The sequence below is a fragment of the Neopsephotus bourkii genome, unplaced genomic scaffold (genome assembly GCF_033783945.1).
Source record: "Neopsephotus bourkii isolate Nb327-2 ecotype Australia unplaced genomic scaffold, CSIRO-AGI_Nbou_v1 NB_1825, whole genome shotgun sequence".
NCBI lineage: Eukaryota > Metazoa > Chordata > Aves > Psittaciformes > Psittacidae > Neopsephotus > Neopsephotus bourkii.
In genome coordinates, this window is record NW_026902298.1 from 6472748 (window position 1) to 6492671 (window position 19924).

General features: G+C 41.1%; 1 protein-coding gene across 3 annotated transcripts in view; it reads left to right on the plus strand.

The window, feature by feature from the left end:
- Positions 1-9864: 9864 nt before the first annotated feature.
- Positions 9865-19924, plus strand: part of MTNR1B (melatonin receptor 1B) — a 30600-nt gene continuing 20540 nt past the window's right edge. For 2 of the 3 annotated variants that reach the window (XR_009723961.1, XM_061343824.1), the window contains exon 1: positions 9865-10192. Coding sequence is in view for 2 of the 3 variants with exons in the window: in XM_061343824.1 (XP_061199808.1) it covers positions 9970-10192 (223 nt within the window). In the remaining variant the exon portion in view is untranslated. Of the gene's footprint in view, positions 10193-16370; positions 17099-19924 lie in introns of those variants that run through there. The other variant, XM_061343825.1, reaches the window with a different exon arrangement.

Below are 19924 nucleotides of genomic sequence, written 5' to 3' on the forward strand. Positions count from 1 at the left end.
AATGCAGAATTTCTTGCATTTCAGGAAGAAAACATTGCACTGTGTCTCAATTTCTCTCATACATTTGTTTCTGACGTATTGCACCCCTAAATCCTTTTTCTATGGCTCTTCAGCTGAGTTAATATTTTTATACTTGTGTGTTTGATCTCCCCTTCCTAATGTTCATTCTCCACAACCACCTCTATTGAATTTAATCTTGTTGATTTTAAGTTTTGCTCCATGCAGTCTGCTGGTATCTCCTCACTTCTTGCATGAAACTTTTAATGGTTGAGTTCTTTAATGACTTCAGAGTGAATTTCAGTAGTTATGAACAAATTGAATCTAACTTATCTAAATGTCTTTAATGCTTTCTTGCTCTATCTTGCTCTGCACCTCTATATTGTCATTAAAATTAAGTACCTGATGATAGTTGACATCACCTTTCCTGCATTGACTCAAATGAAACACTGTATACCTCAGTCATTCCTGCAGTATCAGTCATGTGTATCTCTCACGTTCCTTTTTTTTTCACTGCTTCTATGGTGAAAACACACAATACAGGTAGCAAGCAAAGGCTCAGATTTACTTTCCCTTTTAAAATGAAATCTAGCTTTGTTATCACAATGAGACATCAGCCATCTAAAACACATCTCTATCACGTTTAAAATGTAACCAAGGTCAGACAAGAAAATATCTAATAAATCACTTTGCAACTCTGCAGAGTTGTTCCCCCCATGGTTTTGAGGTGGCAGAATACTCACTGGGCAAAAGATCTTCCTTTTCTGATTAAGCTGCATTGTTTCTGGTGTGCTAATGAAGAGAGACCAACGCTTGGCTCTCATGGATTAAAAACAAAATTCCAACGAAGCACTTTTCTTCTTTTTGAAGATTTTGAGTTTGTTTCTGGCTATCAGATGCATCTTTGAAATCTGGAAACCCTAGGAGAAATGTGGAACAGCCTGTAACTATCATATTATATGTTTGAGGTTTTATGCTTGCTGCTGTCCTAGTTCTGCAATACACTAACCATGGGTGCATTTTCATACTTGAAAAATTTTCATCACGGGGAAAGTAGCCATGGGCTAGAACAACAAAGCCAACAGTTACGTCTGAGAGGCTTAAAGATAAATATATGAGAGCTTCATAGAATCAAAGAATAATTCAGGTCGAAAGGGACCCCATTAAGTTTCTACACCAACCACCTGCTCACAGCAGGGTCAGGTACAAGATCAGACCTGGTTATTCAGACCTTTATATCTTTGACTCTTGAAAACTTCTATGAAACCCCATGCTTGGACTCCACAACCTCTCTGGACAACATATTGCAGTGCAATTTTTTTAAACACTTGAAGCTGTAGCATGTAGTCTAAAGAAGTTTGCAAAACTATATCAAACAGTAGTTTATGGTTCTGCATTATGCTACAATGCTGGCAGCTCACAAAGTCTGAGGTGTCCTCTGAGCTAACGGTCTGTCAACCACAACTGCAGGATATTGTTGCTGTTACTCTAATGGAATCTGTACACTATCTTCAAAAAGCTTAACAAGTCCAGTAATTCTGGTAATGATGCATCTAAGATTATGGTTGACTAAAAGCCTTCAGTGTCCATCCTCTTAACTATTTAGTTGAAAGGAAAAGAAGCTTTAGGAGAAACATTTTACTTCTGATCCAGCTACTGTATAATCTCTGCAGCTAGGAGATAGGGGATGTGCTTTACTATACAGACTGCATGTAAGTGCATCAGGCTGGGAAAACGTGTGTGATTATGTAGAGAAATTGCATAAATTCTGCTATTAACAATACTGATCTCCTGCCTAAAGGTAATTTGCTTATTTAAAACAAATCACCCTCTTAGCGTACTAAAATGCATACAAAAGAGCAATCCAGGATATGTAATTTGGAGTGTGTCATTAAACAGCCTCATGAATTTGCTCATTTAGAGCAAAAAATTGCTCACTGGAGCTCGTCTCTACTCTGAAGGATTCACATCACTACCAAGATTTCCACTTACATCTTGCTGAGGTATTCAGCCACATGGTCAAACTAAAGCATATTCAAACATAAATATTTATTTTCTGGATTAAAACCAGTGCTAAACCAACTAAGTATTACAGAAACCTGCAAGGTGATTGGAGCTCTGAATTTACTCTTTCACTGGCTGCAGTATCAATTTGCTTAGTTCTGAATTTTAAAACTATGGGGGGGTTTTAACTGCAAATCCTATTTTTCCAACAGCGGTTTTGAAAATCAAGGTGAGATTTGTCCTTGCTGGTCAAAATCTCACAACCCATTCAGAAATCTTCACAGAGAAGATAGATAGTAGGCTCTCAGAGCAATTCTATTGGTAATGAAAAGAATGCAGCCCAGTGGTGCTCATTGCAAAGCATTTTCTTTTTTAGAGATGGTGACCACTGAGCAGTCAAGAGCCCAGTTGACTATCAGAAATGAAACTGAGTTTGCAGGACTAAAAATTCAAATTTGTGAACTCAGCAGAGGCTGCTGCTGAGTCACTAAGAGACAGAAATATGGCACCTCTTTATTATTCTGATAGTCATGTTTTCAGCTTGTCTATTGTAAGCACTTAATGGGCTTGGTATAATGGCACTTGAAAAGGTAATACAGATCAAAACTGTGTATGTCCTACCATTATGTTACCAAAATAAGTTTTGCTGCTTCTAGAGTAATCAGAAAGTAAAACATTAAAGTTTTAGCATGCTATAAGGCAGGTGAGTCTTATTAGCATGGTCAAAAATGAAGCTAAAACATTTCTGGTGATGGTTCAAGCCCATTAGGGATACTATACTATCATTTAATAATTAATAGCACAGTAACCAGTGCCTGTCTGCAGTAGGCTTTGAAACTGATGGAGGAATAAATGTGTCTTCAGCCATTCATGAAAACGTATAGATTTAATATGATAAAACTCCCCTGCCTCCTGATCAGACAAAAACTTCACTTTTTTATATCAGTTATTCCACTGAAGTCTCACAACACCTTTTCAGATTTGTATTCCACTGAAATACAATTTAATCTAAAATGAACCTTCCTTTTCCATTTGTGGGAATGCCACATAAATATTTATGCGTGAAAACGTTCCATTTATCATCGGTTGCACTCCCCAACACACATCCCCTCTGGCAGCCCACTGCTGACCTCACTGACAGGGAAGAAGCAGGTCAGAAACCTGCTGAAGACAGAAACAGCACTTTGCTCACACTTACACCACTTCTCTGAGAACAGATGGTAATTCCTCTTTGCTCACTTTCTCCCACTCAGCTTGGCCATTGCTGTTTGGATGTATTTTTCAAGGCAAAAAGTGGAAGACTGAAAGAGCAAGTGCATGCAACAGCGTGTAACTAGATAAGCTTACTTCTTTCTTCTGTGTCAGTTTTAAACATAGTGCCACCACAGCGCGTTCCAAATTGCTTCCTGAATTCATCATCTGACATTCTGCTTTCAGTCACTTCCTCATGTCAGCAAAACAAAGTCTGGCAGTATTTAATTTCTTGATGTTTGAGTTAATAATCATACTGAGTTAAAAAACAATTCTGAACCATTTCCACAAGTATACCTCCAGGCATTTTGTCCAGTTAATGAATTCTAGTCTATGCATGAATAGTTAACATTTACCATAAATATAACTTTGTCCTCTGATATGATTTTGTCCTTTGTGCTAGGAGAGTGCCAGAAGAAAAGCATGATTTTTACTGCACAACAAAGTAGTTGAAGATTCTTTTGAACCCTTTCTGAAACTGACACTAAACAAAAATCCTAATCTAGATGCATAATTTCAACATTAAGTAGAAAAGTCTAGTGCAGTGGTTGATTTAATACCCATAAAAACACACCTCACTTCAAAGAGTTCAAAAGGTGAAACTCACATGGAATGAAGACCATCACAAGAGCACTACACCACTTCAAGTACTACAGTGATGTTTCTCTCTTAAACGCTGTTACGCAAATTGAACTGGTGTTTAGAATTCATGTTGACTATCACTAAAGAGAGATACGTTGCTCTAAATGCATTACCCCCAAACAGCAGGTATACCCAGGGTGGTTGATAATTCAGTGGATCAACTTGTGTTATTCAGGCAAGGCAATGGATCCAGACAAGAAGTTCCAATTTACACCATGACCTACTGTTCTGTTTCTCACCCCTGAGAGACATAATCCACCTTACATTGCCACCAAATGGCACTGCACCCTCAACTATTGTTGACTCACTGGTACTCCTGTTAGTTATTGAAGTGAAAAGGCTAGACTGCTGCCTCTGAATCATAAATAACAGTGGCAAAACAAATCCAGCTAAGCACATGATGTGGTTCACATGATGATGGTTATCAGAAAATTACCTATTCTAATCAAGCAATCACCAAGTCCGAAGAGCTTTTCAGTCCCACGAGTCCATTGCTTTCCAGCTCCAGTCCCAGTCCTAATTTCCTTGGTATACAAGAACCAAGTGGGTACAACACCATGTAGTTTTAGATTGAAGCACCCTAGGAAATGGACCACTGTAACCTAAGGTTCCTATGGAAATGGGATTGAAGATAATCAGGCCTTCTATTAACACGTCTGTCCTTCTGTTAGTTTCTCCCAACAATTTCAAACTTCTGTTAAATTCCACCAAATTTGAGTCATGGCCTGGCCTCAAGCTTTGAGGTTATTCTAGAAGCTTTGTGAAAATCAGGAGCTGGCTAGAAGAGACAGAACCAGACTTCTGCTCCTCTGGGAAAAAGGCAGCTGTAACTCTGTGTCTTGTGCATGTTGTGGCTGCCACCTAACTGATCTCAAGTGATACCTCGTGTCTCAGCTGATATTTTGACACTGTGACAGAGCTCAAGACAGTGCAGCTCATACTGTTTGGGATAACACGGGTGGAAACTGGTAGTGAAGAAAGAAACTTGACCCCCTCCTTTACAAAAAAAAAGTTGTATTTAATTTGTGAACTCATTTGACTCACTAAAGCCAATTATACCTTGGTTCCAAATTTCAGTTCACATTGAACTCATGGTTAACCCTGTGAAGTAGACCATCTGTTATGGCTGGTATTGGCAGAGAACTACAGGCTGTTTTCCATGCAGCTTAGACCATCCAGGACAGCTTTGAATTAATTTAAACAAAAGACAATAAGCTCCACAGCAAAATTCAATATATTTAAAATTATTAACTAACTCTCAATTTTCTCCCAAGAAATACATAACAGTTTTCTTTGTCTCACTTTAATGTGACAAAAGAGAGAAAGACATTAAGTTTGTTAGCCCCAGCGTGGTGGCAAATCCATGGGACAGTCACCACTGGGACTTCAGAACCTCCGGATTGTCAGTACAATGCTCCCTCCCCAGCCCATCTTGGCCTTCTGCCTGTGACAAAACTAGCAGATGCTTGAGAAAACGAGCTGAAGGACAGAGGTAACAGCTACATTAATGCTACATGAACAAGGGATTGTGGCAACTCCATTTGATAGTTGTCCTGGGTTTAGCTGGCTCTGTTTTCCACCTTAAAAATTATGATTATGGAATTAGCCTTTCACCCCTGAAAAATGTAGAGTTCAAATGTTAGTTTGGGTCATAAATGAAAATCTGTTTCTTCCATTCCAGCCTAGCACTTATATGTTAGAAAACCGTGACTCAAATTGGCAGAACAGTCCCAGGAGCAAAATAGTAACAGTAGCTTGTATAAAAGTATACATAGAAAGTATGTGTGTGTGTGTGTGTGTGTGTGTGTGTATAGTAAACAAAATACATATATACATATGTATATACGCCTCTTAAGGTCCTTTCCAACCCTAACCATTCTATGATTCTATGATTCTATATATCTACCTACACTAAAGAATAGGAAAGGTGGAATAGGTGATCATGTTTAAAGATAGGTTGGCTTTGAAATGTTGACACTGAATCCAAATCAGATTAAGGTCTAGTTTTAACCCTGCTATAACCCCTTAGAGAAATCTTCACCAAGTGAGAGTTCCCTTTAATCACTAACATTGAAGTATCTGCTTTAAGCTAGTCATCAAAGATCCTCTTCAGTTTCAGCAGGAAGATATGAACAAGGTTATCTACTCCACCTGCCTTTCACAACTATCCAGCGATGACAGTACTTCCTTTGGAAGTAGATATCTCTCTGAGGTTGAGACATACCCAACCTAAATCCCTTCCTGCTCCCCATCTTTGTTTTTCCCAATCTGTTGAAATTGAAGTTTGAAAACCAGGTGACTTTTTTTGACAGTTCGCAGCAAAAGGATCCTGTTATGTACCATGAAAATTCAATGTTACTGAAATACCAAAAAATCATTGAGAATAGAATGACAGATCTCATTTTATGGGCAATTACCAGCAGGAAAAAAATGGTTGGAAAACTATGGGCAAATTAACCCTTCCCACACTAAGGCTTTGGTGTTTACTTAAAAATGTTAACAGTGCATGGGAAAGAGTGAAAACCAGACCAGAAAAAGTTGCTAAATTAATCTTCTGTTCCTATAGATAAGACACTCTTCTTGATCAGAGGAGATACACTTTTCTGTACAGGCTCATGACAGCACTGGACAGCCAAACAGGCTTTCATTTGAGCAGTGGTTGGGCTCAAGTTAACTCAAAACTATAGAGAGCTATTTAAAAACTAAAATCAAAATTGTGTAGGAAATGAAGTGGTATGGAAGTCCAAACTCCAGCCTCTGCCATGGTGCACACTGTGAAAACAGGCACCTGACACTGACAGTTAAAATTAGAAACATGATTTGGAGACTCTACATTTTAGCTCTTAGTCACCAAATTGCTCTTTGGTCTTGTAGAAATATGTGGTCCTTGTAGCAATGTGTGCTGGCATAACAAACAGAGAAGAGACAGAATTTCTTCTTTTGATCTACTGTAATATCCCACATTCAAGAGATTTCACCAATAGGAGCTTCTGTCCTGAAATGTCATTCAAACTCATGAAAACTTTTTACCTGCGACCGATTAAAGATGAGTCCCTTCAGAAAATCAAATCAGTGAAACACAGAAAACAAAGCACATGAATGTATCTGTAGGAAGCATCCATTTGTCTTCAGAATGAAAATTAAATAAAAGAAAAAGTAAGGCAAACAAGAGAGTACAGCCATCGGCAACAGAGCAATGAATGGAATATTTGATTGTTTCACCATCCAGGAATTCCTGGTCTTATTCTACGATACAAATATAGAAAACTTAGATTGCTTTCAAAAAGAAACACAGAACAGTTACTTTTCCTAGAAACAGAATAAAATTTCCCCAAACTTAAATATATAAAGGTCTTAGCAATCCAACTGTGAAGAAAATACCCTTTCTTTGAGGTGGAGTGTTTTCTGCAACAATGAGCTATTTCATATTAACTGTCACAAGCAATAGGCTTAAACATGCATTTTATGTTCACTTAATTTGAAATAAGGCTATTAAAAACCTGAATAAGAACATCTACAGGTTATTTAAAGTTTAACATTTATAACTTACCCTTAAACAGATAACACTAAATAGAAATTCAGACGTACGTTACTGATTCATGGATGAAGAGTGGGAATTCAGATCAGTTGAAGTCCCTGCTCTTTACAGGTTGCTGAGGCATAAGGCTACCATTCTGATCCCTACTTACTTGTTTTCCCATTGACAAATGCCAGTGCAGCCACAAAAGACAATCTGCTTCCAAAGACAGCCCTCCAAATTTGGTCAGCAACACTTACTGTATTGCACATTTTGTAGCAGGCTCACACTTCAGGCCAAATTCAGGCCACAGCTTTCTAATTTTTCTCTAAATCACTTGGCACACTTTTGGGAGCTATAAAACAAAATGAGTGATGGTACGTAACAATTGTGTGTGGCAGAGATAATATATGGTGTTCCTCTTGCGTGGATGAACTGCAAACCTGGAGAATGCCAGGAGCAAAACCTAACTTAAAAAGTCAAATTCATGCTCAGGGACAGTTTAAGCTTTTGACAAACAGTTAAAGACAATAAATCCTGTAGTAATAACAGACAGCAAAATGGTACATTTCTCCTAAAAGCACTTACATAGACTCTAGAAAGATGCCCAGAGAGCCTGAGGCATGAAAATAAATTACAGTATCTATAAGCTTTCCATAGGACAAGAGTAGTACAATAGGACAAGAGTAGTACATAGATAATGGGCAGTGGGGATATCAACTTTCTGAAAAGGAAAATTAGAGCAGGAGTAGATAAAGGGCGACACTGTAATGCAAACACTCTTCTTAAAAGTAGATTATTATTCACTGGAGAAAAATCCTTCTTTGTACTGATGAATAAAGAAAATAGGCATTTCCTTGGATAAACTCCCTTCAAATTTCTGGTGAAAGAAGAAAAATCAACCAACTTTTGCTTCCATCAAGAATAAGCCTATTCTGTCAAGTGTGCAGTTATTACTTTCCTATGGCAGAACTGCCATAATATTGGCAGGAGTTTATTTAGTATTATATTAACTATGTATATTAATTATTCAGGACTGACAGTTCTCAGAAGTCCTTTTTTAGTTCAAACCATGAAGCCATGAGAACTCCATCTGTAATTTGAAAAGGATCATGATGCCTTACATATTGCCTACATTAATCAAAAGCATCTGAGGTATGATTTTTTTTTTTAATGAGTGTAAATAAGACTGGTGCAAAAAAACCACATACACACTTTAACGTTAGTTCCATCCAGGGCTACTTCAGCGTATCTAAAGTTGATTAGGAATACATTTAAATTGAACAACAATAAACTATTTCTAATTTGGAAAAAAAAAGTTCACAATAATATGTAGCATTTTGATTACATCAGTGCACAATTGTGTATTGGAAAGTCTCAAAGAATCAGTGTGCTATAGCAAACTGTTTACTGGTAGAGAGGACAGAAACTTGCCCATTCTTATAAATTAACTCAACGAGGCAGCCTATTCCAAGACTTAATTCTTGGATAACCATGGGGCATACTTTTGTCTGTGTTGAACAGCCACAAAGACAGACAATACAGGTACACAGCAACCTCTTCTGTAGGATGTTGCTCCTGCATCACTCTCAAAAGTGAGGGCAAAACCTGGAAGCAGGGTAATGATCCAGTGTGGCCTGGCTGGCCTAGAAACAATGTGGAGTAGGACACAAACCCCTTCAGTTGTGTCTGCTGTGAGCAGCCCTAATAGTCAGCCCATGTTATGTGAACCCACCGGTACGCTGCTAGTAGCACCTGTAACTATGGAAGCCAGGCTGGAAGCCAGGCATGGAGACGTGCAGGGTCTGTCCTCTGTTGCATGCATCTGATTTATTTAATGCAAATGAGCACATGGGATATGTCACTTTGTGATCCCAAATGAAGCGGTGTGTTTCCAACTTAAGTCCAGAGAGAAGTCTATCGATGCTCCTGCAGCTGGAAAGAAGAAACCTCAGAAACACGTTTTCAAAGCTGACATCCATCTGGAAGATGCCCTGTGACTTTTCCAGTTATCTCCCTGCAGGCGCTGTCCTTAGTCTGGATCTGACAGAACGTTTTGTTCAGTCACCAAGCACAAGACCACGGCAATGTAAGCGTGAGACCTTTAAAACCTTTTTGTGTCTATCGCACGGACTAAAGGCAGAAACGAATCAGAAGAACCACTCTGGACGCCCAGAGCGTCTGGAGGCGGGAAGGGAGGCGGGAAGCAGCACTGAAGAAGAAGGACACCGCCGCCGCTCCCCCCGCCCGGCCTTTCGCCGCTCTCCGCGGCTCCCCCTCCGCCACCGGGGATCACCCAGCACCGCGGCCTCCGTCACCCGTGGTCCGGGCCCCCCCCTCACCGTGAGGGGAGCCGCTCCCGCCAACAGACACCGGCCACTGAGGAGGCGGGGCCAAGGCGAAGTGCCCGCCCCTGGGCTCTCCCATACCGCCTCCGGGGGGGGGGGGCGCGGCGGGTGAGCGGGAGGGGCAGCGCGCTCGGCGCGGCCGTTAAAAGCGTTCCCGCCTCACCGCGCGCCCAGTCAGAGGGGCGGCCGCGCCGGGAGCGGGAATCGGCGATGCTGGAGAATGGGTCCCTGAGGAACTGCTGCGACCCGGGCGGGAGAGCCCGCTTCGGCTTGGCGGAGCGCGGGGAGGAGGAGGCGGCGGGGGGAGCCCCGCGGCCAGCCTGGGTGGTGACGGCGCTCTCCAGCGTGCTGATCTTCACCACCGTGGTGGACATCTTGGGCAACCTGCTGGTCATCGTCTCCGTCTTCAAGAACCGCAAGCTCCGGAATGCAGGTAAGGGAGGGCCCGAGCTCCGCACCTGAGCGGTAAAGAGCGTTCTGAGCCCCGCTTCAGGAAGCGGGCCCGACCGGAGTGTGCCCCGCTGTGGGTGCGGGCCCTCCGAGCGCTCAGCACTTAGGGTACTTCCTAGCACGCTGCCCCTCTGCCCTGCGCCAGCTCTGAATGGGGAGTGCAGGTCGCTAATGGCTTTTAACGAGCCACCGGGAGTCTCTGTGGAGCTGATGAGGGGAATCTGTGCAACCCGGTAAGAGTCCCGGAGACAAAGAGCGCGGTCGGAGGAAGAAAGAAGGAACTTTAAAACTTACTTAAGGTACTTCTGAAGACGCTGTGATTGTGTGGGAAAGTGGCACAGCCCGCTTTTCATCGGAGTTTACGATAGTCTTTGGCAAAATTATCCTTACTCCTCAGCGAATATCCTTCAACCAGAAAGCAGCAAATAAAGGGGGTGTTTCTCTTGAACCGTGTCTTTAGTTTTATTTGTGTGCTGTAATGTGGCTCTAGGTTTTTCAGTTGCTAAACTTATTTGCTTTCCCTTCTCACCTTTGCTGGGCTGATTATACGTGTGTCAAACTACAAAACTCTGTAGTCAGCACCATCTTCTCGGATCTGCCTCCCTGCCAGCCTGTGCTCCGCTTGCCGGCTGTCCCGCTGCATGGGATGCTTTCCCCTGTCGCCCCGTCTCGCTGATACCGCTGGCTCTTATCTGATGCACGGAGCTCGGCGGGTGCTGCCCGCGTCCCCGCGCTCGGCTGGTGCTGGGTACCGCTGCAGTGTAATGTGCTATCCTCGAAATAGTGGTGTATCTACTAAGGTCCTCATAGCACCAAGCAGTTCCCGAAGCTGCTGCTGCTGCTTCCTGTCCTGAACGGGGTGCCAAACTTTGCTGAGAGATGAAAGTAATCTGAGGCACTACATCCCCTGAGCTTGAAGCTAGTGGGCTCCGAGTAGTACCGGCACAGCTCCGCACCCGAAGGCAGCGGGCTTCTTCCTCCCCAGAGGGGAGGGAGGAGAACTTGGCTTTCCCGGGTGATTCTTGTTTGTTTTGCGTTGGTTTGTTTTTGTGAGTGTGTGTGTGTAGCTTCCCGAGTGCTTTCGTGTTTCCCGCGCAGTGACTAGCTCCAGCTGACAGCAGAAGGAACTCGTTCGCCCTTGTTTTAAATTAAATCATACTTAGAAACAGGCAGTTTATAGAGGGATAGGACTTCCTCTCCCTAGTCATTACAAGCCTCATTGCACCCCAGGAATGCCGGCGGGTCACAAAACCGTGGGGGTGAGCGATCGCACCCCACGGAGGAGCTACCAGCTTGAGGGCAGCTACAGGTGGGATCTGGGGAGAAACGGGAAAGGAGCGGTAAGGGGCACAGTCCTCTGGCTCGTGCATGCGCTGCACGTTCCAGGGACCAAGGCGTTAGCGAGAGCAGCAGAGCCCTACACGGGTCGGTAAAGCCTTTCTCGGTTCGAGCTGGGGAAGGCAGCACGCCCGGGAGCCGGAGCCCTCAGCTCCGCCGGGCACAGCGGGATGGGGGGGACCTCCGTCTCTCGGGACCCATGTGGGTTATCAGACCCCCCCCCCCCGTAGGGGGAAGGCGGGTTCCCGGAGGGGTTCGCTCCTGTGTTTCGGAGGCGAGCGCCTAGGGAACCGGCTCTCGCTGGAAAGCGCGATCAGCCTGAGGAACCAAATTCCGCCCAGGAGGAAAGGGAGGCGGAGTGCGGTTCTTACCTGAGCCGTTTCCTTGGTTCAAACGGCAGAAGAGGGGAGAATTTGGACGGGAAGAGTTATGCCTCGAAGTGTATGTTTCAGGATGCAGATCAAAGCGCTCTGTGGCGTCCTAACGCTGTTGAAATAACACGTGATGGTCTTGCCTAATTGAAATATCTATTAATTGATCTGGTAAGAGCATCCTTAATGTGCTGTCACTGACCCTAGGATCTCTTCATCTTTAATAAGGACCGTGAAGAATAGTAGGGAGTCCCTTCTGAATAGTCTTCCTAAACTTAAATACTATTTAAATTGCCAGTTCATATTTTTGCATCAGGGAGAGATGGCTCTTGGGGATGAAGCTTGAAAGGATAGTTTGGTAAATGTCCACAGAAGTATTTTTCATAAGAAAATTTCATAAGAAGGGAGCAGAGTGGAAGAGAAATACAGACTGATGTGGATGGAGTGAAGGAGGGAATAGGGAGGTGGGGGGGAGCCAAGGTAGTATTTGGGAGCCCTTAGCCTCTGATAAGGATAAAGAGGATGGACAGGGAGGTTGACTTACAGGGATCCTTTTCTGAGCAAACCAGAAACAACATGTTTGTACTCATAGGAGGAGTGGATGTGGTGGAAAGTGAAATAATGAGGAACTATGGCATGAAAGGAGCGAGACTTCTAATAAGGGGTGTCAGAGAGGAACAAGATGAAGCTAGTGGAATGGTTGTGACAAGGTCCAGATGACCAAAGAAAAAAGGAAAAGCTATAGCACCACGAACACTCAGTTCTCCTTGAAGAAGCTAATGAGAGATTTTTTTGGATGAGAGTTTGGGACTTCAAATAAGCCACAGGTGTGCAGGGAATAAATTAAGCAGGTCTGCCCACTTCTCTAGTACAAACAGTAATTTTCCCTTAAGAAAGCACAACAGGGCTTTCTTTGCATGTTTCCAGGATTTATCAACACTATTCTGAGCTAAGCTTTACAGAGAAATCTGATAATTGCAAACAATGTAATTATGCATCACTCTCCTTAAATTAAAGCATGATCAGAAGTAAATGTATTTTAATGCTGTTATATAATGAGAGACACAAGAATGGAGTGAAATAAAATAACCCATTAGCCTTTATGCTGGTAACTATTAAGCCCAGCAGAAGAGAAATGGAGAATTGGTAGGATTAGTGCTTTTAAAGATTGCTCATTCACTCCTCAAACAGTGGGAATTTTGCCAGCCTTCCAATGGAAGGATTGTTTCATAGCATACAGAAGCCTCTTTCCCACGTCTAAATTTGTTTTTGGAGGGGGAAGGGAAGATTTGTGAAGGTTCTTCCAAGTAATGCATAGCCTAATTGGTATGAATCAACATGCTTGTCCTCTTGCACAACTGCACCCAGTCTTTCTGTGAGAGGCTGAGCAATTTTCTGATCTCTAAAAAGGATTCAGTTTACAGAAATTAATGATTTCATAATTTCTATTCTGGGAGGTGAGTAACTTTGTCCAGCACACTATAAAATTAAATAAAGCTTTATATATCTAAATGGTAAAATAAATTATCCTGTCTTTCTATTTAAAATGTCAAATGTGGTATGAATTTTCCAAAGCAACTATTGATTTTGGGTGTCTTCAAATGAGTATGCCTGGTTGAAGACAGCTTTTAAAGTGCTAAACTTTTGAAGTGCTGAAGTTTACATGTACTCAACAACCACTATTGGATGACCAAGCATCCTGAATGTGCATCAAGTCAATCAAAACCACTAGATGCTTTTAAGGTTTTTCAGGATACATTTGTATAGCCATAGCTATAAGCATAACATTATGGGCTGGGGTAAGAACTAGGTAGGACACATTTCAGAAGGTGGGGCATCTCCCACAAGTGAGAGATAAAGGAAACTATTTGTATTTCATTTGCCTTAAAGCCAGCATAAAATCAGGTGAGAGGTGAGAATTAGTCACGTAAACTCAATATAATTTTAAAGACCAGTGAGGACTTTAGTCAGAAGGCTTAATGTTAACTTTTGTGCACTGCCAAAGAATCCAGAAAGTGATCTTTTTAGTGCATTGCACAACACTTTTCACTCTATCCACTATTTTCCTTTCTATGTATAACAGCTAACACAGCAGGATGAGACCCTGATTTCCATTGGCAATGTGCTGTTGCAACACAAAATACGTCAAAATTCATGGTTTTGGTTGTTTTCTGTTTACCTGTAAGAACGTGGCTGTGTTTCGTGTTTGCTTCTATCTAATTTGAGCGTGGCTATAGAGATGGACAATACTTCTCATATGTACATCTGTACAACACAAAACATTCCTGCTCATAGAATTGTAACAAAGTATTTGTCTGTCTCCTAAATAAACATGTTGGGCAATATAACCACGTCTAGTAGCCTTTTTCCATGCCATAACCTTTACTCCATATGTCTGTAATATAGGTAATGGTATGTTTTCTCCATTGCTATACTCTGGTTTCACTTATTCTTCATCTCCTTGGCCACATCAGTTCTCTTTCTCCTTTATTCCTCCCCTATTATTCCTGTCCACTGGGATAGAGGACAGCTGTCTCCTTGGATGGAATTCTTCGCTTAGAACACTACAGTGGAGATGCCTGTTTCTGAGCTTCTTCCCTTGGGCTCCCGTTATAATCAATTGAGAAAAATAAGCATTTTCAGGAAGTAGTTAATCTAACTTACTTTTGACATCTACTTTAGGATGACATGATTCAATCCATGAAAGTGTTTATTCCTCTTCAGTAAAAACAAGGAGAATCAAGAGGGACTACCTCAGCATAGTCACCTGTGTTTGGGTGAGAAGAAGTCAACATATGAAGTCAGAATTATGTCATTCTTCCAGTAACATGTCAACTTGCATTTTTATGTGTACATATTTTCCTCCACCTCACAGACTGTCTTCCTACTGATCATATTGATCCAAATAAGACTGAGAGAAAAAGAAAAATCATTACTGACACAACTAAAATGTTCAATATGCTTCGTGGGTCTGGAAACCACTCAATGTGGTTGTCTTTTAATATCAGTAGTGGTGCTGACAAGAATATATTTTGAGGAGCAGAGCATGAGATCCCACTGTTATGGTTTCAGCTTTTGTACTCCTGACTTCTTGAACCGTGGATCTGCGGAATTCGCAGCCCTGGGATTGTGTGTTTGGCCTTCATGTTCTCTCTCATGTTCAGGATTGAGCCTTGAAGCTGCTTAGTATCAAGAAATGGAACATGGGAATATTACTTCAGCATTCACAAAAGTTCATTGAACTTCGCTTAAAATAAAGCTCTCCTATACTTTTGTAATAATAATGTGGTTCAAACATTTTTTTTATTTGAATGTCATACTTCTTTGTTGCTAGTGTATAGTGGATATTTTTATTTGTATCGTCATTTAACTTGGATGGATCATTTATGTATCTGGTAAGAACTCTTGTGATATATTAATGAAGAATCAACACCTCTCTACCTTTGTTTTTCCATGGTGAACAAGCCAAATGCTTTTAGTTCCCTGTAACTAACAAGGCTCTTAATTTCCCTGATTGTTTTAAGCCTTTCAGTTAAATCCCAGCTGAATTAATCTGTCTTGGACAAGAGAAAACTGAACTGTTCATAGTAATGCAGGTGAAGTAACACCAATAACTTCAAGAAAAATAATATTCAATTCTGTTCTGTACTTTCCTGGATGGACAAAATAGACTTGCTATACGTTGAAGCCACATTTTCCTTTAGTGAGACAGAATCACGTAGATGACTTCTCTTGGTGTAGTCACTTGCTAGTGCAGCTCTTCTTTTTCTTGTCTTTTCAGTCCACACAATTATTATTCCTTCAGTAACTGACCTCACCCCTCATGCTGTTATACACTGTCCACCTTCTGTTCTTTTAGTCCTTAAGGGAAAATAGTCCTTGACATGTCCCCATATGAGTGTGTGCGCTCAACTTGGCGTTATCCCAAAATTTCATTAGTTCTCTTTGTATTTTGTGACATAATACTTCTGAACCAGACAGAATTAGTTCAATGTAGGTTATCTCACTTTGGTCCAAAAATTTTCTGTCATCACCATCCAGACACTGGTGGCAACAGACCGTGTGTGGTATCCTAGCATATGTGCTTCCAAGGCTAGATCAGTTTAGAGCAAACTCCCAAGTACAGAACATCCAAGTCCAGCTTTTATTTAATAAAGATGATCAGACTACTTGGTACAGGCACTTTGTATAAGCTTACATTGAATTTTATTCCGTTTGTCTTTACCTGCATCTTTAATTTTTATTTTCTTCCAATTTTTTTTCTGTGGCCTTGCCTACAGTTAAGAAGCCAGAAGATTTCTCTATATGTTCTTCTTTTGCAGCTGATCTGATACTTTAAATACAACCCAAAGCACATACTCTATGGTAGGCAAATTAATCTCCCAGAGGTGGCAACACTGTTTTAGTTTTGTCATTACTCCCTGACTAATTATTTTTCTGATTTATTGCTAGCACCATTCATGTGAAAAGAAACAGCAGTTGGGCCAGCGCCATAGCAAGAGTGAAGGAATAAGTAGTAAAGTGTGAGAGCACCAAAACTGCAGGTGAGTCATGGCAAAACTGTGCATATGGGAGCCAAGCTCTCTGCCACACAACCTAACAGAAATTAGCACATCCCTACTGGCAGTGAGGACCACAGAACCAGAGACCTTTTTACAGGTCCTTGTGAGTTACTGCAGATACATCAATTTCTCACTTGCCAGCCTGCTTTGTCCCCAATATTATTGTCCTTTTTAAAAACTAGCAAAATCTTTCTTCAAACCAGCAGCCATTTTAAGTTGATTTCAGATGGCTCCTTCCCCAGTAACTCCTCATTCTTTTTTAACTTTGTTAATGTGGTTAAAGGTTATTTGATTAATTTTAGAAGTCTTTGCAAAGCCAATGAAGTTTAAGGGTTTTGTCAGTTCCCCCTTTATTCAATTTCACTTTTTCTAGCAGTGTTCTTTTGTGGGCATAATCTCTCCTGGTTCCTTGTAGCCTCATTTCTTGCCACTAGTATCCTTGCCAAGACAACTTTTTCTCTAGTTAGATCAGGAACTTTGTTGTTTTGAGTTTTTTTGTCCCGCTGTTTGGATGCAAGCTCCAGAGAATATTTTTCTATCTTTAATATGAAGAAATGCCAAGCTTATTCCTCACTTAAGTCCCTAAGCTCCTCAATATAGTTGATTTAACTTTCCTAATTAGCTTCTTTTATTTATCAAGTGTTCAAAACCTCTTCTAAGTTATGTCTCGTTTGTTTATTCTTCCATTTAATTTAAACTAAATAGCATCATCTGCTTTCAATGCAACCTTATTTTCTATGACAGTCTCTTCAGGAATGTCTCTGTTCTTTATCAAAACAAAGACCAGGGTATGCTGACAAATAGAGTCTAAATTGAGAAATCTACAGGGTACATGTCCAGAACTCAACAGCCATTAGTGTGTTTATTATCTCCTTTGAACGTACGGAGCTGCAATGTCCCATCGTTAAATTGTTTCCATTAGTATTTCCCTGTTAAAACAGAGGTAATATCTTACTGCAGGTGCCTCCATACATCCCTGAACATAGCATTGTCTTTAAACAATGTGCCTTTGGCACAGCTACAGGCTGGGCAGAGAAGAGATTCAGAGCAGCCCTGCGGAGAAGGACTTGGGGGTGTTGGTCGATGAGAAAATGAACATGAGCCAGCAGTGTGCACTTGCAGCCCAGAAAGCCAACCGTATCCTGGGCTGCACCAGAAGGAGCGTGACCAGCAGGTTGAAGGAGGTGATCCTGCCCCTCTAGTCTGCTCTTGTGAGACCTCACCTGGAGTATTGTGTGCAGTTCTGGTGTCCTCAACATAAAAAGGGCATGGAACTGTTGGAAGAAGTCCAGAGGAGGGCCACGAGGATGATCAGGGCACTGGAGCACCTCCCATATGAAGATAACTGAGAAAGTCGGGGCTGTTCAGCCTGGAGAAGAGAAGGCTGCGTGGAGACCTCATAGCAGCCTTCCAGGATCTGAAGGGGGCCTATAAGGATGCTGGGGAGGGACTCTTCATTAGGGACTGTAGTGATAGGACAAGGGGTAGTGGGTTCGAACTTAAACTTCCCCTGTTAGATTGGATATAAGGAAGAAGTTCTTTACTGTAAGGGTGGTGAGGCAGTGGAATGGGTTGCCCAAGGAAGTTGTGAATGTTCCATCCCTTGCACTGTTCAAGGCCAGGTTGAACAGAGCCTTGGGTGACATGGTTTAGTGTGAGGTGTCCCTGCCCATGGCAGTGAGGTTGGAACTAGATGATCTTAAGGGTCTTTCCAATCCTAACTATTCTACGATGCTATGATTCTATGAAAACTCTTCTCCAAAAGTAATTTTGCCTTTTACCAGGTTATGAGGATACTATAGTATTTTTTTAATGAATATTATACATCTTTCAGCTAATATTTATCTTCTTGGGTCACTGGTGCGATCCCATTCTAACAATTATTATTTCCATGAAGTTTGGCTTTAATTTCTCACTGATTTCAGATCCCCTATTTTGTTGCATAGGTTCCTGGTGTTCTTTTTCTAACTACTGCTATTTTTTATTACTACTCCAGTTGAACTCCTCAGTCGTTGAGCTCCTTTTTTCTATATTTGTTGCCACCACCTTCCTGAAGCCAAAATTCCCCCTGTCCTTGGTGTTAAATGAAGAAATTCAATGATTGTTCCACAGACTCTTTTCCCATCTCTCAATTTCAAGTTCTTTTTATTCATTCTGCCAGCTTGGATTGCAAGCTGGTATCCCATATGCTTAGGTGAAGTCTGTCCATGAAGCATATGAAACCTCTTCTCAGAGAATATCTCCAAATGATCAATACTCCAAATCTTTCTATATAACTTCCAGAATTATTCAGTCATGTGCCCATGACTCATCTCATACTTCTAATTACACTTCTCATCTTGGAGAGAAGACAGAGTAAGTTCATCACTAATTCCATCCTCTTTGCTGTGTGACTTGGTTCAAACCAAGTAACCAGCCAAGAAAATAAATCTTCAAAGTCACTTATAGAATAATAATGTTAAACATTGTTAACTTCTCAAGAATTCAAAATGTAAAAGAGTAAAGTGAAAAGCTACCATTATTCATTTGCAAATCAGGAAAATTACCAAAGGAAGTATTCCTCAGCAAAAGGAAGTAAACCTTACAAGCAAGTTTGGAAAAAGTGAAAATCACAGACCTAAGAATGTTCTAGATAAGAAGAAATCTAAAGAATACCAAATTTTGAAACATTTTGGAAGCAGAAAGTTTGTAAGGAAATTATCAGTCTAATGGGATTTAAAGAAGAATTTAGGAGTACAGAAATATCATAAAGAAAAATAAAATAACCTCTGTATCAATCTGTATCACACGGAATCCTGGGGAGATAGTTTCTTCAAAAGCAATAAGAAATGGCTTTATACGACACTGTATATAAGATAATGGGTAGTGTTAGAGAATGTAGAATAGAATTACCCATTTTCTCATCATCTAAAGAATCATGACATGAGACCAAGGAGACGTTCAGCATAATCTGGAGATGGAGAATGCTAAAATGGAGGTCACTTTGTCTCAAACACTAAACAAACTGTGGAAGTCAGGAATTTGGTAAATTTAAAGAACTACTGTCTCTTCCATGAATATTTAGAGTGTTCACAGTCATAATAGTTAATGCTACCAAAACTGGAGAAAGTATGGAATGTATTAGTGGCACATGTAAAACAAACTCTAGTAACTAAGGATTAGGGTAAAATGGTAATCTGAAGCTGGTTATTCTACAGCTATAGGGTACCTATAGGGTTCCTCCTTTGAAGCACCTGGCAATACCATATTGAATGATAGGTCTAAATTTTAATTTTCTTCTACCCTATAGAAGAAGTGATCAGTATCTTGACAAGCAAATATGTAGTATGTCACCAAGATCAACTCCAAGAACCTTTTAGAGTATAATGTTAAGCTGTTAAATGAACAACTTACATAGGTTGTGCTTATCTTGAGAGAAAATGGAATGATAAGCATTTAGTAGCA